General features: G+C 45.6%; 1 protein-coding gene across 1 annotated transcript in view; it reads right to left on the reverse strand.

The window, feature by feature from the left end:
* The window catches only part of LOC134396049 (E3 ubiquitin-protein ligase TRIM7-like), a 247,771-nt gene that overhangs the window by 182,775 nt on the left and 39,266 nt on the right, over positions 1 to 25,730 (reverse strand). The window contains exons 5-7 of the mRNA XM_063122387.1: positions 11,650 to 11,672; positions 11,022 to 11,137; positions 9,566 to 9,832 (exon numbers count right to left, since the gene is read on the reverse strand). Of these exons, the coding sequence (XP_062978457.1) occupies positions 9,566 to 9,832; positions 11,022 to 11,137; positions 11,650 to 11,672 (406 nt within the window). The remainder of the gene's footprint in view (positions 1 to 9,565; positions 9,833 to 11,021; positions 11,138 to 11,649; positions 11,673 to 25,730) is intronic.

Raw genomic sequence — 25,730 nt, forward strand, 5'->3', positions numbered from 1 at the left:
AGCGTCCACCTTGGGGAACACTCGCCACCACCGCTCTCTGCACACTGGGATGTGGAGCCTGTTTGAGGCTTGACTTGTCCAAGCAAAGGCTCAGCAACTGCTCGCCCTGGCTGCTGAATGCTCCCACTTCCCACTGCTGTGTTAATGGGGACTTTGAGGCTGCCAGTAACGCAGCATGGGGAAGTAAGCAATTCACCCCACTGTGTCAGTGGCGACCACGAAGTTCCCATTAATGCAACCCTTCTGGTGATGGTGCCTTTGGGTCTGGCAATGCCACAGCGGGGTGACATGCGCAGTTAATGGAGGGTCTCAAAATTGGGCACTTAACGCACAGCATTAATGGAGTCTGCCATTAACACAGGGGGGTGGAAGTGCGCAATGTCGGCAGCCAAGGAGGGTGGCAGTCAAACGTTCACAGTTGTGGGTCTGTGCTTGTGCCAAGCATTTCTCGGCTGGGTCCAGGGGGGCAGAAACTGGGGGCATTGGCCTTCCAGATCCCAGTCGGGTGTTCACGACAACCCTACATAGCATCAAGAGGCCGAAAAGAATTTTATAGAAAACTCACTTCTACATTTTCACAGATATTAATTCCACATTCAGTAGAGAAGACTCCTAAAGATATACCAGGGCCCAGACTCAGCATGGCCTTTCACTAGCTTCTGTTCTTGGAGGTTCGGCCATTCCAGACAAGAGCGGTTCTGCAGAGCCAGGCTGCCTTGGGCTTTTAATTCCTCTGTATTTTAAATTACATTTTTACATACATTGGTTGAAGCCCTTGTTTCCTTCCTAGTAACGTTGATACTTACAAGCAGGTCTCCATTTTCTTTTTCTGTGTCTGCTTGACATGCCAGAATTTTCTCTCTCTTATCCCTCAGAATCTCCAGGTGATGACATATCAGATGCTGAACCAAAAACAATAGTCACAATTGGTTTAGAGCAGTGGTTCCCAAAGTGGGCGGTACCGCCCTCTTGGGGGCAGTGGGATTGCATAGGGGGGTGTTAAGAGGAAAGGGGGCAGCAGGGGGGCGCTAAGAGGCAAAATAACATTGAGCTGAAGCCAAAGTTTAAGAAATCGTACCAGGAGTTTTGGTTACAGAAGGAAATTTCTGATCGCTATCCTGTACTATGGAGAGTGGTTCAGAAGCTCCTGCATTTCCAACATCATATTTGGTGGAATGGTTTTAGTGTGGTCTGCCTACTTCTCTCCAAGCAAAGAAATCGACTCCAGATTACTAAACGTGGTGATTTAAGACTCATGTTAAGTGACTTTAAACCAGACATTGGGAAACTGGAATCACTACATCAAGCTCATCCATCACATTAAGAATTTACAGAACAGTGATATCTAATATTCTTGCTAAATGACTATCAGACTTTGAAAAGATGATATCACTGGATCAAGTTCATCAATTATGTTTAATTGAATAAACTAAAAAAAATGCAATTGGATTTTGAATAAATATTCAGTTAATTGTTACTGTTTTGAATTTTATTGTTATTATCTTTCTTAGTGGGCCGTTGAAAACTGCTATTCTGAATAAAGATTTTTATAGTGTAGGGTAGGGGGCACTGGGCATGAGTTTGTGGAACTAAGAGGGTGGTGACCTGAAAAAGTTTGGGAACCACTGGTTTAGAGAGTGAGAAAGAGAAGTTGAACAAGATGCTTTTTTCCTGCCATCCATTTTTGTAGCAGGGGGATGGGATGGGATATGGGGCTCTCAGTTGCCTTCTTTATCCCATTGTAGTAAAAAAAAAAAAAAAAAAAAAGTTCCTACATCTACCAGGGTTTAACATGCACTGAGATGGGATGGAGGTCACCACCACAACCTGTCAAAACTCTTGTTCAGTGAACTGCTTTCGGAGAGTTTTTTACATTTGAGAAGGACAGTGGTTTTTTTCCTGTCATTCTGCTTGGGTGCTGTAATGGACTGAATGGAGGCCAACAAACTGGGACTCATTTCAAATAAGGCAGAGATACTGTTAGTTGGTAGTTTGTCTGCCTAAGTGGTGTTCAGCATGCCCTTGAGGGGCTTGCACTCCCCTTTGGGGATTGGGTTTGTCATTTGGGGTGCTCTTGGATCCAGAGCTGTCACTCAAGGCACGGGTGGACTTGGTGACACGGAGCACCTTTGATCAGCTTAGGCTTCTGTCCCAACTACATCCTTATCCATATACCCTTATCTCTGATCACCTCTTGGCTGGGTTATTGCAATGTGTAATAACCGGGGCTGCCTTTGAAAACAGTCCAGAAACTTCAGCTGGTCCCAAAACAGGGCAGCAAGATTGTTAATGCAGACTGGCCAACAAGTTCACATTACACCAATACTTTTTTCAGTTGCACTGTCTGCCAGTCCACATCCAAGCCAGATTCAAAGTGTTGCTAGACATTCAAAGCCCAGAATGGTTGGGGGCCCAGGCTACCTGGAGGATCATCTCTTCCCATATATACCTGCCTGACCCCTAAGATCAACTTCAGCAGTCTTCCTCTCAGATCCTCTGTCAAAGGAAGTGAGGTCAATAAGCACTAGGAAAAGGGCCTTTTCTGCGGTGGCACCTGAGTTGTGGAATGAACTTCCCGGAGAGATTCTTTTGCTGCTGCCTTGCGTTTGATTATTTTATTTTTATATTGCAGTTTTAAGCTTTTAAATGTTCATATTGCATTTTATCATTTGCATTTTATTGTTTGTGTTTTGTTGTGGACATCAGCACTGAGCAGTCATAACTAAAGAAAAAAACAATATTCCACATCCTTCCTTAGGGCCGAAATGGCAAGGGAGCAGACTGTTCCAAAGTCCTTCCTGCAGGGATTGCCAGACACAAGGGACTGGCGGGCATTTTAACAGTGAGCCAAGGCAGCTGTCATCACAGGGCAAAAATGGCAGGAAGGGGAGGTGCTGAGATGCTGCCCTGGTTAGGCGACCACTTCCTGCAGCCCATTCTGCTTCCCAATAGCAGAGCTTCCCTTTGTCCTGCGATTTTAATATCCATTAGGAAGGAGATTGCGCAGGATATCTAGGGAGGAGATATAAGAAGCAGGGAGCCTGTGGCCTTGCCTACACCAGCCCTATAGTCCAGGCTGGTCACAGCCGAGTCCCTGTGTGTCCAAATGATGCACAGAGAGTCCCACGTGCGGGGGGAGGATGGGCATGGGTTTTCCCAGGTATAAAAAAAACCCTGTGAAAACCCAATTCTTCCCACAGTCTCTGGATCAACCCAAGACCATGGGATGTGTGGGTACCCATCCCAGCTTCTTCCCTCCTTCCTGTGAGTAGTGGGGGTCAGGAGAAGGGAGGAGCCAGGCCGGGGGCAGTCCACAGACATCAGGGGTGGGGTGGGGAGCAGGGTTGGGTGCTTCCATTTAGACACCCTGGGATGATACTGAAATCAGGTAAGCCTGAGATCACCTTCCCTCCTCCTACACTGTATGGTGTAGAAAGGGGCTATAGCTCCTCCCCCTAAAGAGCTGAGATCTCTGAAAGTTTGGGAGTCTTCCTCGCTTCTTTAAAAGCAAGCCCAAAGTACAAAATCCAATCTAAGAGCTTTAAATGTTTATTGCTTTTGTCCCATTGGTTTTGCATCTCAATGGTTGAATGCAATCCTGTACTCTATGTAACAATGTTATCTTTAATTTTACCTTTGAATCTTTCTATATTAGTCATATACAATTGTATTTACCGTATTTCTTCAATTCTAAGACACACTTCCCCCCCCCATATAAACATCTCTAAAAATGGGGTGTGTCTTAGAATCGCAGGTGCAATTATTATTCTTAGAATCAAAGCTTTTTTTCTGTTGGCGGTACTGAAATTAGTGTGTGTCTTACAATCGATGGCGTCTTACAATCAAAGAAATACAGTAATATAGTCTCTTCTCGATCATCCCAGAGTGCAGGACTTGGAATCATAGAATTATAGAACAGTAGAGTTGGAAGGGGTTCATAAGGCCATTGAGTCCATCCCCCTGGGCCAATAATGGGCTCAAGTTACAGGAAGCCAGATTCTGGCTGGACATCAGGAAAAACAAACTGACTGACAACGGAACCAATTACCTAGGGAGGAATGGGCTCTCTCACATGAAAGGCCTTCAAGAGGCAGCTGAACAGCCATCTGTCAGGCATACTTTAAAGTAGATTTCTGCATTGAGCAGGACTTGATGGTTGGACTTGATGGCCTTATAGGCCCCTTCCAACTCTACTATTCTATGTGATTCTATGATTTTATGACTCCCTTACCAAAGATCCAGATGCTTTCCTACCTTGTATTCCTGGGCAGCCTCTTCCTTCAGAAGAACAGTGTGTGATTTATGTTCTGGGGAGCCCTTGCACTTCCAGCACACCAGAACTTCATCTTCTTTGCAGAACAGATGGAGTTTAATTTTTTCTACTATATTTGCCAGCTGCCAATTGTGCTGGAAGTTCCCTCTCTGTATCGGGGCTCTGCAGACAGGAAACTCCAAGTCCCCACCCTGTTCTTCCCATGTCTCGCAGTAGTTTGTGATGCAGCCCAGACAGTAGTTGTGGTCACAGTGCAGAGTCACAGGGGCTGTCAGATACTCCAGGCAGATGGGGCACGTGGCTTCCTGTTCCACATCTGTTGATTGTGGGGCTGCAGCCATGGCAGATGGAGTCCCAGTGCCTTTGTTGTCAGATGGGGCAGCTTCGGAGGAGAATGGACTAGGGTAAGGGGGAAACAGTGCAGTTGGATCATAATAACTACGGGGCAATGTTCATTCCAAAGTCCACCCTGTGAGAGTGAGTCTGCAGGCATTCAAAGTGAATGAGGAACTTCCTCCTCCAGGTGATGGGTGTGTCACTTTACTGTTTTAAAAAATAATGATTCAATTCTCCTCCCACATCGTCATACTGCAGCAGCTACAGCAAGTTATCCCTTCAATTTACCCAGGGGTGGGGTGGGGGAGAATCCTGTCATGTGAGCCCTTGAAGAGTAGGCTGACCATATGAAAAGGAGGGCAGGGCTCCTGTATCTTTAACAGTTGTATTGAAGAGGAAATTTATTATTATTATTATTATTATTATTATTATTATTATTATTTATATAGCACCATCAATGTACATGGTGCTGTACAGAGTAAAACAGTAAATAGCAAGACTCTGCCGCATAGGCTTACAATCTAATAAAATCATAGTAAAACAATAAGGATGGGAAGAGAATGCAAACAGGCACAGGGTAGGGTAAGCAGGCACAGGGTAGGGTAAAACTAACAGTATAAAGTCTGCACACCATCAAGTTTTAAAAGCTTTAGGAAAAAGAAAAGTTTTTAGTTGAGCTTTAAAAGCTGCGATTGAACTTGTAGTTCTCAAATGTTCTGGAAGAGTGTTCCAGGCGTAAGGGGCAGCAGAAGAAAATGGACGGAGCCGAGCAAGGGAAGTAGAGGCCCTTGGGCAGGCGAGAAACATGGCATCAGAGGAGCGAAGAGCACGAGCGGGGCAATAGTGTGAGATGAGAGAGGAGAGATAGGAAGGAGCTAGACCGTGAAAAGCTTTGAAGGTTAACAGGAGAAGTTTATATTGGATTCTGAAGTGAATTGGAAGCCAATGAAGAGATTTCAGAAGCGGAGTAACATGGTCAGAGCGGCGAGCCAAGAAGATGATCTTTGCGGCAGAGTGGTGAACAGAAACCAACGGACTGATGTGAGAAGAAGGAAGGCCAGAGAGAAGAAGGTTGCAGTAGTCCAACCGTGAAATAACCAGTGCATGAACAAGCGTCTTGGCGGAAGAGACAGACAAAAATGATCGAATCCTGGCAATATTATACAGGAAAAATTGACAAGATTTAGCTAGTATAAATTTCAGCAGGTGTCATTTATATGCATGTCGCACTTTGTGAAATCCATCCCAACAGTTAAAGCTGCAGGAGCCCTGCCCTCTTGACCAATTACGAAAGAGGGCAGGGCTCCAGCAGCTTTAACTGTTGTGATGAAGAGGGAAATTCACCAGGTGCTGCATGCATACAAATGACACCTCCTGAAATTCCCTGCTTTAGACAACTGTTAAAGACCTAGGAGCCCTGTCCTCTTTTTCATATGGTCACCCTATTGCAGAGCAAAGTTGCTCCATGTTGGTGGGAACCTTTTCTTCTTCTTTAAAGTATCATTCTTTATGTGCACCTCTGCATATATGCACATACAGTGGTACAGAAGTCTGCACGGCTGGATGACTAAACATATAATTTAAAATCCACATACCGAGATATATTTATATTAATGGACTAAGGAAGATAAAATGAAATGGTGATGTCAAAGTTCCGCCCATGATGTTGGGGAAGGTACGCCCCCGATGGCCAAATCTCGCCCGTGGTCTCGTGATCCTTTGCATCTGTGCAGGTAAATACCTGCAGGATGCGCACACCTTGGTACCCAAAATGGCGATCGCTCCCATCTACGGATTCATTTCCCTTCAATTCTTCCATGAAAGAGCGGCTCGATCTACCGACCTGCAGCTTGGTCTACTGATCTGTGCAGCATTGTGTATACAATCAACTGCCCAGTCTACCCCCTTAAGTGCTCTCCCTTTAAATGGACTTTACATGATGTGAGGTCCCGTCTACCCATACAATACAAAGGCAGACTGCTCTGCTGACCTAACCTCCTTTTATTTCCATTGAAATTGGTGCCCGTAACTTAGGGTGACCATATGAAAAGGAGGACAGGGCTCCTGTATCTTTTAACAGTTGCATAGAAAAGGGGATTTCAGCAGGTGTCATTTGTATATATGGAGAACCTGGTGAAATCCCCTCTTCATCACAACAGTCAAGGGTGCAGGAGCTATACTAGAGTGGCCAGATTTAAAAGAGGGCAGGGCACCTGCAGCTTTAACTGCTGTGATGAACCCGACTCCCCACATATACAAAAGACACCTGCTGAAATTTCCTTTTCAATACAACTGTTAAAGATACAGGAGCCCTGTCCTCCTTTTCATATGGTCACCCTAGTTTAGGCAGCATAGGGCGGAAAAGGAAGCCCAGCGCAGGTCTTTGCATATTTATGGTAGACGCCAGGTCAATAGGGAACACCTGTAGCTGCCAGGGAGGGGTATTTAGAGAGCAGGGAAGCAACAGGAACATTGCCAGAGATTAACTGAGCATCCTGGCGAAAGCTCTTGATTCTTGTTTTGGATCTTGGTGACCTTGTATCCTGGTTGAACATTGGACTGCATTGGAATTCGTGACCTGCTCGTATCCCTGGACTTCTGGACTGTTTTATTTATTTATTTATTACATTTCTATACCGCCCAATAGCCGGACCTCTCTGGGCGGTTCTTGGACTCTCTCTGCCTCTCGTAAGCCTTTGACTCTTGGAACGGAACTGGACTCTGCCTCATGTTTAATTGTCTTGTACTCTGATATTAAAGAGTTAACTGTGTTGTTTCATAGCACAGCTGAAGACGAACTCCACTGTTTGTTTGCTGGGTTTGTGGCCGAATTCTTGGGGTTTGTCTGGGCATGCTGCCCACATCTGTATCTCTGTATAATTAGCTGGTCTATTGGCAGCTTTCCCGGACAAAGAGACCCTGGTGGGGCAGGGAGAAGAGAAAGGGTTGTGCTTTTTTGGCCTTCCGAATCTCATTTTTTCCTTTACACTCTGGCAGCTGTGATTAGGAGAAGCAAAAAGAACCCCTCCATATATTTTCATAATCCTAACTGAAAGACAACTCTAAGGAGAGAAGTTATATTTTGATATTATTATTATAATCCTCATCATGTGTATAATACACACACACACACTAAATTATTTGGATTTTATTTTATTTGCATCAGAACCTACACCAAATGGGTCCGAAACACCCCAGTGGGTAACCAATGCTAATCCAAACAGACAAACATTTAATCCCAGCCAGCAAGCATCACCACAGACATGATTGTAATTAAGAATCTATTTATTGTAAAAATTGTGAAGTTAAACAAATGGCATGGTGGTTATATGGGTACAATCTGTGTGTGTGTGTGTGTGTGTGTGGTTACAAGAAAAGAGAATGAAATGCAAATACAAGATTGAGTACAAGAATTGCAATTGCAAAAGCAGGTATTACAAATTTAGCTAATAAGATAACAGCTTGAGGTTCTAGCACTGTTATGACTCCTCCTTATCTGCTTTGATTTACTATTTGCAGTTTAAAGCTAAACTAAACACCCTTTCGACTATACTAAAACAATTAACCCTCCCTACTCTTTCTCCTAGCTTACTATCTGAATCTAAAAGCTATGCTGAAGTTCCTCTAGGCATGTGAAGAGTAAAAGCAGAAGTCAGAAAACTTCTAAGACTTGGAAATAATTTCACGTTCCAGCTTGAGAAAATAAATCCGAGTCCCAGGGTCTAAAAATACTCTAGGTCCCAACTTTCAGGGAAATATTCTAAGTTCCAAAATCTAATGGCATAAAGCAGATTATAGTTACCCAGCTCCATCACTCCAAACATCCGAGGTGAAGAAGAGAAAATAAAAAATACTAATTCCACAGCTCTGCTACCTGTGCTTTTATACACTTGTTCTGGCTCAAAGGTGGGGGTCAATGAGTGATGAGACCACCATCTCCCAATCATAATTGGCATAAATACGTGATTATACTACCCATTCACCAATTAGAAGTTAGGTGTCTCCCCCTACCCAATATTTCACGTGTTATACTCATGGGGTCTAGAAACCATTGCTGCCATCTGGGCGTCTTATCTTGATTGGCGTATTAATATCTATCATATCTTCTTTGAACTCGTGGTCTTCTTCGAACATATTAGGTCATCTAAAGTCTAAGTTATTGGTTTAACATTGATTAGCATAGAATCAAACTTCAAGGTCTGCATGTCCATGGCTCAGGGGTCTGGAATATACTTCTGGGGCTGTTTCAGATATGAGTCTGGGGTCTTTTAGGGGGTCTTCTTGTAAATCTCCCCAAAACCCTCACTCAAGCCGCCCTATTCTAGATCAGTTCATCCATATTTCACTTGAAGTAGCCTTCTTCTTGCAGCATAATTTAATCCTTTTAGCACAAGATTAACAGCGTTGTGTCCCCGGACAGCACAAAGAACAAGCTAACCGACCACGAAGAAATTTGTTCAGCAGCTAAAAATAAATGTTAATGTCCTATACGTTGAATGTCACACTTGTTCTTTGTTTCAGTGATTTTAGCATTAACATATTATGTAGAACAAGTTTGTCTTAATTGTGAGCTGTAGAAACAGACATGTGACCAAGGCTAGTCCTGTCAGGGTGGACATGTCTCCTTTAAGGCGAGTCGGGTTGTCCTCCTTTTTGGTTTCCAAACTATGGTCTCCCTAGCCCTGTGAGGATGGCTCAAGCTGCCTTAAGGAGAGATCCTGAGGTGGCTTTTGCCAGATACATAAGAGTAGGGCAGAAGGGTCTCTCCTGCCAAGGAGGTTCCAGAGAAGGAGTAGAGGAGGGTCCCCCTGTCAGCATCATGAAAGGCCACCTGCCTCTCATCACAATTCAGATATACTCGGATCCCTTTGAGCTCCCCACTCTCGGACAGAGAAGGAGAATGCGGGGTGTTGAAAGCCTGGTATGAACCTGTAAAATAACCAGCATCCCAGATCCCTTCCTTGAGAATTAATCTAACCATGCCAGTTCTTCTCACAGACTTTCTGGCGATGCCCACAACCCAGGTTTCCTGTCTTCCCAGCATGGCTACCCAGAAATGTCTGCCTGTTGCAAATCCCTCCCATCCCCGCACATAAAGATGAAAGCCAAATCTCTCAGGATTCTTGGGCAGATCTTGATCGTTGTCTCCAATCCTCACGCTTTTATGACCCTCAGACAGGATGAGGCTGGGATTTGCTGTGCCTGGATCTAGAGTTACATTGGCTGTTGGGGATGGAGAGACAGAGGAGGAAAAGAGAAGATCAACAGAATCCTCTGGGACAATAATCGGTGTCATAAGTGTTAAAATCCCACAGAAATCATAGATTTCCTCTAAAATCAGGAAATATGACCAACCAACCCCCCAATATTACAACAGCAGCATAAATAGCTCATATGTGTCATGTTTCTCAAAACTTCCTGCCTTCTTGGGAGACAATAATGAGGCCTGCTGAGTAATTCACAAAGCTTTATTCAAGCAATAAACATCTCTTCCCACCTGTAGTGCACATGCTGGTAACCTTGAGGCTCAATCTCTGCAATGCGCTCCACATAGGGCTACCATTGTACCTAGTTCAGAAACTTCAACTAGTTCAAAATATGGCAGCCAGGTTGGTCACCGGTACATCTAGGGGTGACCATATTACCCCAACATTAAAATCACTCCACTGGCTGCTAATTTGTTTCCAGGTGAAGTACAAAATGTTGATCATTACCTTTAAAGCCCTACACGGTGTGGGTCCAGGTTACCTGCAGGACTGCCTTCTCCCATACAATCTGCCCTGCACACTCAGGTCCTCTGGGGAGAACATACTTCAGTCAGCCAAAACTAGGCTGACAACTGTTATCCAGAGGCCATTATTAGGAAGTTTTAACAATGTATACTACGTTTTTAATCAATATTTTATATTTATTGTTGTTCCCCGCCTCAATTAGGATGGAGAGGCGGATAAGAAATAATTTTTATTATTGTTGTTGTTGTTATTATTATTATTATTATGATGCTACCCCCAGACTGTGGAATGGCCTGCCAGAGGTGCATCGTCAACTTAACCGTCTCTCCGAATTTAAGACAGCTATAAAGACTAGTCTCTTCTGGCAGGCCTACCCAGATGAATTTTAAACCTAAGTATTACAAGATGTCCTGATTGTTATTTTAATATTGTATTGGTTATATATGCTCTTTTAATTAATTTTCTGTATTTGATTTATATTGTATTGTATTAATGGTGTTCCCACCTTGATCCAAAAGGAGAGGCATGTAAGAAATAAATTATTATTATTATTATTATTATTATTATTGTGGCCCTGCTGCCAAAATGGAAGCCTGTTGTTGATTGCTGTTTCCACCATGTGTAGGAAAATAAAATAAATTAATTCCCAGCACTGCATCCCTGCAGTTATGCTTCCTTACCTTTGAATTGCTTCATGACTCCCTCCAGAAAGGGATTTCTATCACGAAAGTCCGAGATCCTTGTCTTCAGCTCTGGAGGGAAACCCATTGATTTCTCAAATGTCTCCTTCTCACTCCTGGTGGAGAAAAGCAAATATAACCCACCACCCATTAAATCCAAACAAAAACTGCAGAAAGTGGGCAGGAGTGGGCAACTTTTGTTGTGGAGGAGGGGAACTGAGGCCACCTTGGCCCATACTGAACCCTCTGGTAGCCACACAAATGATATGGCTGAGGGTGAGTGACGCAGATGGGGCATTTTTGTGTGTGGTTATGGTTAGTGGTCTGTGTTTTACTTCTGCTGGGTGGCGAGGGATGTGAGATTGCCTGTATTGGTGTTTTTGGAGAATGTTTGGTCTGTGGGGGGTTTGTAGGTGTGTTTTGGGATGGGTTGTATGTTTTGCAGGCAAAGAGGAACCTTCAACCATGTGGGATGGAGGGGAGTAAGGAAAGGAGTGCTAGCCCCTTGTTTTAATCTGTGCAATGTGGGAGACCTACGTCCTCTGTCCAGGAGCATGGAGAGAGCCATGTTCTTCCAATGCAATCTAGAACCTTCCTGACATCATGGAAATGAGTGGGGTCCACTTACCTCTGCAAGGTGCTTCTCACATCCTTCAAAGAAAGGAGAAAAGGAAAAGGGAAGTCAGGGCCTGCCAGTCACCCATCTATGGTACCCTGGTCCCTCTCATGCTCACCTGGTAATGCTTCCACATAGCACCCTCCACTCAAGGACTATGGAAAATGGATAAAACATCCTACAATGGGGGTTCAAGAGGCCTTGGCCAGACTCTCAGGCTTTCACGAGAGAGAGGTGTAGATGCATATTTTAAGGGACATGCATTTGTGGAGTTGGGAGCAGTGCTGGGAGTGAAAGAGGGCTACCTGATCCTTTCTTTGTGTTGACTGATTTTTCTGTGTACAGTCATTCTGAGAATTCGGGGGTCTCATATTTATGACAAGAAAATACTCTGGGAAGGTAACATATCCCTTTATAAAGAAGAGGAATGCCAGCAGTGACAATCCTTCCAGCCCTGAAGTAGTATATACGGCACAAGCAGCTATCCTGGGTCAATGCCAAGGCCTGGCTAGTCTCGGACCCTGTTCCCAATGACAGCTAATTATTAAAATTCAAACCATGCCCCCCCCCCCCCAAATCCTGTCTCTGTTGAATCACTGAAACTATGATGCATGCTAATTTCAGGAGTAAACTCACTGACAATCCTTCCTCCTGGCTTAAACAGGCAGGTAGAAATTAACAGGCTGTTGAGTACATTCAACAGGGCTGGCATTTGGAGCCCTGGCGCAGATAATTCCAGATTTTTGAAATGATGTTCAAAGAGGAGGAGATGTCAAAGGATTATATTAGGGGAAACAAAGATCATGCCAGAAGGAGTGATGAATTTGTATCATGCACACCGTTCTGCTTTGAGCGTCAGGCCCTGCTTAAGAATGGCTGACCTCTGCTATGGTTTCCCAAGCAGGAATGAAGCCTTCCTTTCCACCCCCAAAACAGCAGGATATTGGGATGTCAATTTCCCCACCTTTTCTTTGGCAAGAATTCTCTTCAAGGTACCACCTCATGATTGCCAACTGTGAAGTGCTTGCCTTGGGCATGTTCCTTCTGAGGATGAAGGAGGCATGAAGGTTTTGAAGTCAGCTTCTCCCTTGGAGAGGGTCCTGGGCTGTTTCTGCCACCATCTTACCTGCAGGAGTTCACTCGCTGGCTGCTGATATTTCCCCTCCATCTCCCGGATGAGATGTTCAAGAGAGGAGAGTTCTTCGGAGAGTCTGGCCTGGTGCTCCTCCCTTTTCTTGGCAGTCTCCTTCTCCACCTCTTCCAACTTGGCCAGGAGAAGCCTCCCTTGTGCCTCCAGCAACTGCCGTAGTTGTCTGAATTGAGCCAATGTCTTTTCCATCTCTGCTTTGGTTTGCTTCTGCAAGAAGGTTATGGAAAGGGGGAAGATAGCAGCCAAAGTCAGAAATAGGGCCTTTCTTCACAGCATCAAGAGGCTTAAAAGAGTTTTATAGAAAAGGTACTTGTAAGTTTTCACAAATATTAAAAGATCTAACAGGGGCCAGTCACAGGGCTTCTCTAAACGAGCAATTTATTGCACACTCATGATTGGCCACTCATGAAAGTTAGCCGGTCTTTTAAAAGACATCATGAACAACCAGGATGTCTCCCACGACAGAAGTTGGAAATTCCGTCATGAAAAGAACCAATTTTAAAGTGGTAACATCTAAAACAAAAAGCAGGATCTTCTGCCACTAGATGGTGCTGTCTCAATGGAACTGAATGGAGGAGAAGTATTCCATTCAAACCACGTGGTCACCCCTCTGCATCTTTGTAATTAAGCCCATAACAATCGTGCCAAACAGCAGAAACTACAAATGCTCCAGGTAAGCAACGCCGTTTCCCTTTAATGTAAGGATGCCCTCAGAATGGCTTTTCATTAACAGCTGTTCTGGTAGGTCTGGCCATTCCAAACAAGAGCTGTTCTGCAGAGCCAGGTCACCTTGGGCTTTTAATTTTAATAGTTTATGTTACATTTTTACACATATTGGTTGAAGCACATGTTCCCCTTCCTAGTATTATTGACACTTACAGGCAGGTCTTCATTTTCCTTTTCTGTGTCTGCTTGATATGCCAGAATTCTTTCTCTCTCTTTCCTCAGAATCTCCAGGCGCCGACGGATCAGATCCTGAAGCAAAAACAATAGTTCACATTTGGTTTAAAGAGCGAAAAGAAAGAGCAGTGGAACAATATGCTTGTTTCCTGCCATCCATTTTTGTACTGGGACCAGAGGAGAGGGGCGTTCTCAGGTGACTTTTTATCGCAATATAATCTAAAAATATGTTACTACATCTACTTGGAGTCTGAGTTTAACATACACTGAGATGTGATGGGGATGGGGCCACACCACCACAACCTGTCAAAAGTCTGATTTAAAGCTTCATCACACCAGCACATTTGTCATGGTTTTCCCTCGAATTATCCCACATAGTTTCCATAGCATATGAAAGCTTGCAAGCTTACATCTGTGCGCTTGAAGTCCCAAGCCTCTTTACGCCTCTCCTGTAGCGTATTGCTATTATCCCACTGAGGATGATGCGCTCGGGAGTGACGGGCGAAACACAGACAAGGGGCAGCATGTGATGTTAGCAGTTGAAATCAATGAGATTTACTTTTGAGTAAAGTAAACCCCATTGAAAATGCACAGCATGAACATACGCTTTTTGCCCAATATTGGGCCTCATCAGTGGTGACAGTTCTCGATGGGGTGAGAGGAAAGTCCCCTTGGGATGATGCACTCGGGAGTGAGGGGCGAACAGGACGGTCTTCCGGAGGCGGCAGAGAGAGAGAGAGAGAGAGAGGCCCAGGTACTGCAGGGCCTCCCTCCCTCCCTCCATGGCTCCTCCTTAGGATAAGCTCCCAGGCACGGAAAGAGGGAAAATCTTTCCTCCAACACCCTTCACCATTTCTCTCCCCTCCAAGCACAGACCAAGGAACAGCATGTGATGTTAGCAGTTGAAATCAATGGGATTTACTTTTGAGAAAAATAAATCCCATTGAATATGCACAGCTTTGCATGTTCAAAGGAATGGAAGCGTGATCCTACATTCCTTCGCACTAGTATATAAACTCCAACGGATTTGAGGGAGGAAATTTTAAAAAACATAACAAATCAACGGATGACCCAATCAGATTCAAATTTAGTTTTCTCAAAGCCCTCCTTAAGACCTACTACTGTGCCAATTTGGATCTCTTTATCTTTAAAAATGAGGGTGCTGCTGGCAAGGAGGGTGCATTTTCCACATTCCTTTTAAGGTGAAAATGCCGACTCAGGAGGAAGCAGCAGGAGGAAAGGATTTGAATTGGCAATTAAAAATATCCGCTGGAAAAAAGGCACACCAGACCCCTCTCTCTTTCATCAGCAATACCGTCCCTTGAAAACACACCCACAGAACACCAGATTGAAAACAAGGGATGAAAATACATGTTGCAGTTTCAGCGGTGTGCTTTCGCATTACCGGGAGAACCGCACTTTCCACGCACCAAAATATGTTGCTAAGAGCGGGGGAACAACCACAATCACAGCAGGACATGGTCGCCGGCATCGGAGTACTTTGCATGCAAATCGCCATGACAGCAGATTATAAGGTAGACGTAATCGGAGTGCTTGGCATGCAATTCGCCATGATAGCAGAGTATAACACTGGTGTGATAAAGCTCTTAGGCTCTTTCTACACCTCCTGGCATTCCAGGAGGGAGGGGGGAAGCTCTCACAGTATCCTGATCACGAGAGTCTCCGCCAGCATGCACACAAGGCGCGCAAAACCCCAGGATGAAGCAGGGACATTGTGGGTGCCTTCCCCCCCTTTTTTTTAAAGCAGCGGGTTGGTCGCACAAATGTGAGGCTCTGCTCCAGCGAAAATGTAAGTTAAAGAACAAACAAACCCTGAAATTGCCCACCCCCAACCACCTCCCTGCCATCCCAGGGGTTGCGAAATTGCTGCCCTGATGGGCACGGAGCCAGACTGCATGGCTTCGTGCCCATTTCAATCCCAAGACCACAGGAAGAATTGGGTTTTCGCAGGGTTCCTTTATCCATGGAAAACCCGTGCCCATCCCCCGTGTCCTTGGGAGTCCCTGTCCATCATTTGGATGCACAGGGACTCAGCCGTGACTAGCCCTGACTATCGGGCTGGTGTAGAAATGGCCGTAGTAAACTGCTTCTAGGGAGTTCTTTAAATTTGAAAAGGAAAATGTTGTGGAATGCACTTCGCAAAGAGGTTCACCTGGCACCCATGTTGTGCTTGTTTCGGTGCCAAGTGAACACCTTTTATATGGAGAACCTGGTGAAATTCCCTCTTCATCACAACAGTTAAAGCTGCAGGAGCTATACTGTGACCAGATTTAAAAGAGTTATTGAACTGCTCCTGCAGTTTTAACTGATGTGATGAAGAGGAAATTTCACCAGGTTCCTCATATATACAAATGACACCTGCTGAAATTCCCTTTTCAATACAACTGTTAAAGATACAGGAGCCCTGTCCTCCTTTTCATATGGTCACCCTAACTGGAGGGGGGAGGAGGCAGGAGAGAATACACCAGTGATTTGCAGGTGGGGGGGTAGTTGGTTTCATTGGAGGCCCACATATGATCTGGGAGGGTGTGAAGCCACTGTTTTCCTCTTCACACCATGCACAATTTTTATACACCTCTTATCATGTCTCCCCCTTTCTTGCCTTTTCCCCCTAATCTAAACAGTCCCAAATATTGTAACCTTCCCTCACACATCCCTTGCTCCAGCCCCTTGGTCATTCTGGTTGCCTTTGTCCATATATACATAATTGAGCCCATGAGCTCCATCCGACGAGCGTTTCATTGCACGCTCGTTACTGAGCACTCACGGATTTCTCAGAGGTCCCTCACATGACGTTGTCTGCCTCCCACAAATCCTCTGCCCCTTCTGACCTTCCTTGCCCCCCCCCCAAAAAAAACCCCCCAGAAAACCGCCAAAATATTTTTTAAACTGGAAGTTGCTGCTCTCTCCTGCTGAGTTTGGGAGAAGCAGCATGGTTACAATGCCTGACTGAATGGGCCTTGTGCTCCTTGTTTACTTCCTGTTTTTTCAAACAGGAAGTAACTGAGTGATGACAGAGAAGTGACGGTAGCCAGTGTTTTTTTTCCTAGAAGTGATGGCGCTCCATATTTGCTATAGACAGTGGCAGAAAGAGAAAAAAACATAGGTCACCACCCTCCACCATCTTGAATCTTCTCCCATGGCTGCTCTTTGCATAGCGAAAAACATGCATTCATGCTGCTAATCCCTTTCACTATTGGAAGGGGGGGATATAGAAATGTAATAAAGAAAGTTTATTCCCAGTAATTCTTTATTGGCATGACTTTCGAGAGAACTTCCCCAAAAGAACCCACAGTTCTCGCCACCCCATCCCCATGAAGGTCTACATTGATTTCCTACCTTGTATTCCTGGGAAGCCTCCTCCAGAGGAACCACCTTGTGACCTTCGTGTTCCTTGGATCTGTCACACACCACACAGATGGGGGTTTCATGATCTTTGCAGAAGAGCTTCAGGGGCTCCTGGTGTTTCTCACAGACGCTCCCCTTCTCCTCTGCCCCCTTGACCTCCTGATCTCCGAATTTCTTGGCAATTACTGCAAAGTTACCCAGCTGCCGATTTGGCAGGAGGTTTTCCTTCTGGAAGGTTCCTCTACACTGGGGGCAGGAGGCCTTTGTCTCCGACTCCCCCGGACACTGGATCAGGCAGGCTCGGCAGAAATTGTGGCCACACTCTGTAACTGTCACTGGATCCCTGAAATAATCCAGGCAGATGGGACAAGTGGCTTCCTCACAGAGCTCCTGGACGGGACTCACAGCAGCAGCCATGGCTTCAGCACACTGCAGGCAGAATTAGTTTCCCTTTGTCTTCTTTCAGGAAGTGGATGTTTCCCTGCTTGTAATAAGTTCACTGTGAAATCATTAGCATGTAAAGAAATGTGGAATTCGTCAGAGGATCAGACTTACTTGATAAAGAAAATTCATTTTTAAAAGAATGGGCATGAATTTAGGGGTGAGGACATATACATTCGTATATTTTGACCTGGTTTGCAGGTCAGAGCAGCTAAGTGGTAGGTTATTTAAACAACCTCCAATCACCCCGGTTAGGTGGCTACAGATCAAGGGCTTTATTATCTGCACTAGAATCTTCCCAGGTACTGATATCAGGTTGTCTGGTCCATAATTCTTCAGATCTTATTTTTTGCTCATTTTGAAGATAGGGACACCATTTACCCTCCTCCAGTCCTTCTCCTGTTCTCTAGCATTTCTCAAAGACAATGGCCGGATCTACACTAGTCTAATAACGTGGTTATTGTCCATTTCTAACGTTGCTATCTGTGTCGGTTTTGATAATCACGGGGCACACTATGGGGATCTAGCAGTACTTACGTTTTCCCTTTACGTTATAAATTCATTAATCTAGGGCACACTGTTTGTTCTTCCGTTGTAGCTGTTCTCTGTCTCCTCTGTGTTTAGGCGAGCTTCTCAGTTTGCTCTGCCCACTTCCTTTTTCTTCACTTCCTGTCCTCCCTTTGCTGACTCATCTGCTCTTGCTCATAATTTGAATTGCCAGTGGCGGGGAATTTTAGGGACTGAAAACTCTCAGTCTCTGTGATCTTCACTTAGGAAATCTGAAGACGGTAAGTTAATTTTCCTTTTAATACGCTGAACGTTCTTGGGTGGACTTGAAGCAGACGGAGGAATATGCCAGATCCTTAAACAGCAGTTGGTTCCCCCCCACCCCGCCTGGATACGCCAGGCAAACGCTTCATTCCCACAATTGGGATTTGAAACCAAGTATGTTGGATGGCTTCCAAGCTAGAAACGCCATCTCAGTTTCTCAGCAGGTGTTACGAGACGCAAGCGTCTGCTTCTGTGACCCCCTCCCTGAATGGTTGCTCGGGAATGCTGTAGATATGGTTGTATATATGGCACCAACCTGAGATTGGTACCATATGGATGGGGTTGTACATATGGTATCAGCACATCATTGGGACACAAACCAGCCTAGCCCAGTTTATCATAATCATGATGATCATCATCAATTAATTTCTTACCCACCTCTCCGTTTTGATCAAGGCAGGGAACAACATTCGAGGAAAGACGAATGTGGAGGGAAGAGGAAAAATGAATTTTTCTGCAGGGCTGGTGGAATGCCCCTGTTTTCTCCTTTTATCTCTCTCTCTCTCTCTGAGGTCAGCCTGTGGGAGTGGCTGCTGGTGGAGAAAGTTGAAGGAGGGGAGCCTTCATGCTAAACTCTAGTTTTGGAGTCATCCACAAATCCTTAGACTCCAACCCCAGAGATGCACCAGTTGGGCAAGGGCTCTGGTATGGAGCTATCTATGATTACTAAGTTGTATTCCCTAGGGCCATTCTCCCCCCCTTAACATAAGAATGGTCCTGCTGGATCAGACCAAGGGTCCATCTAGCCCAGCACTCTGTTTACACAGTGGCCAACCAGCCATCAGCCAGAGATGAACAAGCAGGCCATGGTGCAACAACACCCTCCCACCCATGTTCCCCAGCAACTGGTGCACACAGGCTTACTGCCTCGAATTCTGGAGATAGCACACAGCCATCAGGGCTAGTAGCCATGGATAGCCTTCGCCTCCAGGAATTGATCCAACCCCCTTTTGAAGCCATCTAGATTGGTGGCCATCACTACATCTTGTGGTAGTGAGTTCCATAGTTTAACTCTGCGCTGTGTGAAGAAGGACTTCCTTTTACTTGTCCTGGATCTCCCACCCATCCGTTTCATGGGATGACCCCCCTTGAGTTCTAGTATTTTGAGAGAGGGAGAAAAATGTCTCCCTGTCCACATTCTCCACACCATGCATCATTTTTTCCACCTCTATCATGTCTCCCCTTAGCCTCCTTTTCTTCAAGCTAAACCATCCCAGTTGATGCAACCCTCCCTCGTAGGGGAGATGTTCCAGCCCCTTAATCTTTTTAGTTGCCCTTTTCTGCACTTTTTCCATCTCTGTAATATCCTTCCCTAAGGACATGCAATTCAGTTAAAAACACACACACACACAATCTAACAATGCCAGATATGTATGTGTATGTCCGGGAAAGTCTATTATAAAAGCCATGTCTTATCTGCCTTCTGGAAGCTCTAGGAAACAGATTTCCTAGCCAAAGGGAGCAAACACCAAAAAGGTCCTGCAATTTGTAAGCACAGGAAGTCTTGGGAATATTGCCTGTTTCCTGTGATTTCTCCTGGTGTGTATTAAATCAGAAACCCCAGAAAGGGGAGAGGAGGGGGAATTTCTAGCAGCAATAAGAAGCTAAATGTGAACTATTTACCACTGTCAATCGATACTTTTTCTTGCTGCCACACATTTTGGTGGCACAGCAGTGAGGGTCATTGGGTGGCACCCACCATGTGAATCATAGTATCATAAAATCATAGAATAGTAGAGTTGGAAAGGGGCCATAAGGCCATCGAGTCCAACCCCCTGCTCAACACAGGAATGTACCTTAAAGCATACCTGGCAGATGGTTGTCATGCTGCCTCTTGAAGGCCTCTGGTGTGGGAGAGCCCACAACCTCCCTAGGTCATTGGTTCCATTGTTGTAGTGCTCTTATAATCAAAAAGTTTTTCCTGATGTTTTGTTGTACTGCTATAACAGTCAGGAAGTTTTTCCTGATGTTTTGTCATACTGCTCTAACAGTCAGGAAGTTTTTCCTGATGTCCAGCCAGAATCTGGCTTCCTGTAACTTGAGCCCGTTATTCCGTGTCCTGAATTCTGGGAGGATCGAGAAGAGATCCTAGCCCTCCTCTGTGCGACAACCTTTTAAGTATTTGAAGAGACCCGTGTTTTCCAAGCATGATCACGGAGGAGTTTGGGGGAATGATTTGGGGGACTTCATAAACAGGTTTCATTAACATTTTTCTTTAATAATTAAAAGGGTTATTTTTAATTTTTCTTAAAAAAATAGATCATGGACAGTTTTGAGAAACTGGGATTCAAGCACAGTTTTGCCGCTGTAGACGGAACTCACATCAGGATCTCTTCCCCTATAAGGCAAGGGGATGATTTTATAAATAGGAAGAAATTCTACTCCATGATCCTTCAAGGTACAATGGACCATACCGGTAGATTTATTAATGTAGAAATAGGCTGGAGTGGGAGAAACCATGATGCTTATGTGTTTTCAAACTCATCCCTCTTCGAGTCTATGGAGGCAAGAGTTTTTCTTCCAGAAAACCCCACTTGGAAAGTAGGTAATAAAAAAATTGGACCTCTGATAGTGGCGGACAGTGCGTATCCAATCCGCCCATGGCTCATGAAACCGTACGGAGGAAACCTATCAAAGAAGAAATCTCTATTTAACTATAAATTGAGCCATGCAAGGAATGTCATAGAGAGAGCCTTTGGTAGGCTAAAAAGTCGATGGAGGTGTCTCACTGAGCGACTTAATGTAGCCGAGGAAAATGTAGTGTCAGTAATATCTGCATGTGTGATATTTCACAATATTTGTGAGACAAAGGGACACGCTTTAATTGAGGATTCCGAGGAGGAGAACTTCATAACTCTTGAAACACTGGAGTTAACCTTACAGCGTGAAAGCAAAGCCAAAACAACAGCTGGAAGCAAGATCAGAAAGGCGATCACTCAGTATTACTGGCGTAACCGCACTTGAGGTTAAAAATTATTGCATGCAAAGTCAGTTCCTAACTAGTATGTCATTTTGTAAATAATAACATTGCAGCTTACATGACTTCTTTGCTGTCATGCCTGTTTAGAGAAAATAACAGTTCTCTTTCATGTAACATGGCATTCTTATGTGTGTGTTCTAAAAAGGTTTATGTCATATGACTATCTTCACTATTACTTACCTCTAATTCTGTTTTTTTTTTAAAGCTTTGCTTACACATGAAAGAATGTTTTTACTTCACACAGTAAACCCCAGAGACCTCAGGAAAAACAGGGATCTCTGTGGCAACTGGGACTGGGCCTCAATTTACCGGGGAAAGGCCTGGAAAGGACGCGTTCCCGCACTTCCGGGAATGCAACCTCCAGCCCCTCCCATCGCACATCCAGGACTTTTCTTGACCGGCTCTACGGCGCCAACCAAGGAAAGCCCCAGACGGAGGTGCTGCGAGGGACTGGGGGCCGTGTTCCCGCACTTCCAGGTATGCAGCCTCCAAGGCCTCCCTGTGCAGGCCCAGCTGCAGCTCACCGTCTCCAGCCTCATGGCAGCCAGCTGCTGCCGCTGCCTTCTCCTTTACTGCGCTGCCACCTCCGCCACCAGCACCCACCACAAGAGCAGCCAGAAGCAACAGGACTGTGAGCAAGGAAGGTAAAGTGTGACCCTCCTTGTTCATCTGTGGCATGTACGTGGCTTGATTTGGCTGCTCGTGCCTGCTTCTGCCCGAACCTCCAGTGTGCCCCCCTTTTTTTTTCAAGTGGTTGCACGTACATGGCTTTATTCAGCAGGCCCACCCCACCTGGGCCTCCAGGTGGTCCCTCCTTTTTTTCATCGGATGTGTGTGCAGCCTTAGTCAGCTGCTCAGTCTTGCACCCATCAAGTTTCCACCCTTTACATGCTGGAAAGGGGCAGCTCCAGACAACAACCAAGCTGCAGCATTCTGCACTAGCTCCAGCTTCCGGAGCAGCCCCACATAGAGCGTGTTGCAGTAATCCAATCTTGAGGTTACTAATGCCTGTATCACTGTGGTCAAGCTATCCCTGCCTAGGAGAGGCCGTAGTTGGTGAACCAACCGAAGATGGTAAAAGGCACTCCGAGCCGTTGCGGCTACTTGAGCCTCCAATGACAGAAATGGGTCTAAGAGTACCCCCAAACTACGAACCTGTTCTTTCAGAGGCAGAGCAACCCCATCCAGAACAGGCAATGTGCCTGTCTCCCGGACTCGGGAACGGCTCACCCACAGGGCTTCCATCTTGCCAGGATTCAGTCTCAATTTATTGGCCCTCATCCAGCCCATTACTGAGTCTAGGCACTGGTTCAGGACCTGCACAGCCTCACCTGATTCAGTTGCCACAGGGAGATAGAGCTGCGTGTCATCAGCGTATTGATGGCATTTAGCTCCAAATCCCCTAATGACCGCTCCCAACGGCTTCATATAGATGTTAAATAACATTGGGGACAAGATGGTGCCCTGCGGCACTCCATAGCTCAATTGCCAAGAGGCCGAGGACTGGTCATCCAATGCTACTCTCTGAAAATGACCCCGTAGGTAGGACCGGAACCACTGTAAAACAGTGCCTCCGATGCCCATCCCACGGAGTCGATCCAGGAGGATACCATGGTCGATGGTATCAAAAGCCACCGAGAGATCAAGCAGGATTAACAGGGTTGCATTCCCCCTGTCCCTCTCTCGATAAAGGTCATCCATCAGGGCGACCAAGACTGATTCAGTCCTGTAACCAGATCGGAACCCAGACTGGAATGGATCTAGATAATCAGTATCCTCTAAGAGTGCCTGCAGTTGCTCCGCCACAACCCTCTCAAGTACCTTCCCTAAAAAAGGAGTGTTAGCAACTGGGCGGTAGTTGCCTAATACCATCGGGTTCAGGGTGGTCTTCTTCAGGAGTGGTCGCACTACTGCCTCCTTAAGGACAGCAGGGACCACCCCTTCCCGGAGAGAAGCATTTATTACCCCCTGGACCCACCCAGTCAGACCCCCTCGGCTTGCTTTTATAAGCCAGGAGGGACAGGGATCGAGAGGGCAAGTGGTCGGTCGCACTGCTGCAAGCACCTTGTCCACATCATCAACTTTATATAAAGTTTACTCAGAAGGAAACTCCCACAAAACATAAAAGAAGAGAACCTGTTCAGCCTGGCAGCATTATTCATCGTATTAGTTCATAGATCAATTATGGAATGATCTCCCTGACGAGGCTCGCCTGGTGCCAACATTGTTATCTTTTCGGCACTAGGTCAAGACTTTTCTCTTCTCCCAGGCATTTAACAGCAAATGCTGAGTTTTTTAAACTGACCCCAGAATAGTTGTTTTTAAATGGATATTGTCTGTTTTTGTATGTATTTCATGCTTTTATGGTTTTAAATTTAGTATATTTCTTTTTAACGTTCACTGTTTTTAACTTTTGTAAACCGCCCAGAGAGCTTTGGCTATGGGGCGGTATATAAATGCAAATAATAGCAGGTAATGAGTAAAAGTCTGAGCATTTGGAAGATAGCCAGCAAAGGACAAAAGTGTGAGCTTTGGACCTGGCTTGCAAGAGGAAGACTGGAAGATCTGCAAGGGCTTCATGTTGTTTGCTTTCCAGGCAAAGTGACAATGTTTTAAAGACTACCATTCTTTGGAGTGGGTACCAGACCAGACTGCTTCTTCATGCTCCAATTGTACATCTGTAAACAAACAGATGTTACAAAAGATATAACAATTTAAAATAATTATTGCCCTGCACTTTGCCAGTAAATGTAAACCCCTTGCACTTTGCCAGTAAGCAAACTTTGTAGCAGCTGACCCTGGAGCCTTCTGTCAGGGGAAGTGGGAGCTGTAAAATACAGTTTGGTGGAACTAGGCAATATTTAAATTCGCCGTAATTGACATAAAAAATTACAGGTCATGAGAGGTCAGTGAAAGTATGACCCTTTGCGGCTGTTTGGTTACTGTTTATCGAATACACTAATGTGGCAGAACATGGCCGGATGGTACCTGCATGTTATAAATCATTATGGTTGTTGTAAATTATTTGATATTGTTTATTTTCAAAAGTTGAATATGCTTCCTGAGGGACTGTATTTTCGTATTGCTAAGCACTGTAGGGGCAACACAGTGTCTAGCAAGGGGGTCATTTGGGGGGGGACACCCCTGATTTCCTAATGTTTTTTGTTTCGTTGTTTTTCTCAAAATCCCATTTGCTCTAATGGGATTATAAAAACAAAAACAAAAAGTGAGAAATCGGGGATGGGAGTGGGCAAAAATGACCCCCTTGCCAAGCCCCGTGCTGCCTCCATAGTTCTTGGTAAGGGGGTCATTTTGCACCCCCCGATTTTCCTGAAGAGAAGATTCATGGACCGCCAAGGCTATCCGCTGCCGGTAAGGGCTTTCTTCTCCCTTCTCCCACAAGGCACTGTGGGATCTTTCACGATACCTTGTCGGACATGCAGGTGCTGTGTGGCTCCTGAAAGGGGAAGAAAGCCATTACAGGCAGTGCGTGGGCCCGGATCTAGAGGAGCAGCATGGGGGGGACGGGACGGGCTCATGGTTACTCTAACGTTGGCTCAAATGCCAAACAGCCAGGAAATGGGAAGCTGATGCCCTAACAGATGTGCCCCATGTTCAGTGATGATGCGGTGCAGTGTCACAATTTGTGCATGCTTGCAACTTACACCCACACTTTCCCTTGGCCTTTCAGGCCCAAATCCAGAATCCAGATGGGAAGGATGGCAGGCCTTGGACCAGCCAAGGTAGCCATGCCTTGTTCGGCATTCTTACTGCCAGGGAGGGGAAAGAGGCCCTTGTAGGATTTTCTGCTTCAGGTGCCAAAATAATGTTTGTGGTTTTGTGTACCCTGGCTTTTGTAAGGACAGGTGGGACCATTTGCTGCTCTGGCTAAGGCAGCAAACTGCCTTGGCGGACCCTTTTGGAGGCCACCACCAGCCCGGCATCAAGCAAGCTGAAATTATGTACTGTCTCATCCTGTGGTTTTGAATCCAGGTTTGTATGCTGCCCTGCCCTGCAGTCAGGCTGCTTCCGTTGGGGATGTGGGATATAGCTTTAAGAGGAAGAAATGCACAACACCTCTGAGGCCACAATGCTCTGGATTCCAAGTGATGTCATCACCTCAGTGATGTCATTCCGTATCTAACTGCTGTTAGGACAGTTGAGGAGCCTCAACAGAGGGATGGGTCTAGGATCTGGCTGCTGCTCATGGAAAGTCCCTCTGCCTAATTTTGGGGGGATCTCCACCCCCAGATCGCAGATCACCTCCTTGAGCAGGGGCTTCTGTGCCTCTGCGTTTTCCAGGGGCCTGGAGGACTGTTGTGGGAAAGAGGGGCCATGGAAACCCACTTCCCTCAGCGCAGTTGCTCCAGTGTGAATCTGGATCCAACCCAGAGATGGTCGCTTTTGAAATATTTCAGTACT

Source organism: Elgaria multicarinata, chromosome 3 (assembly GCF_023053635.1).
Source record: "Elgaria multicarinata webbii isolate HBS135686 ecotype San Diego chromosome 3, rElgMul1.1.pri, whole genome shotgun sequence".
NCBI lineage: Eukaryota > Metazoa > Chordata > Lepidosauria > Squamata > Anguidae > Elgaria > Elgaria multicarinata.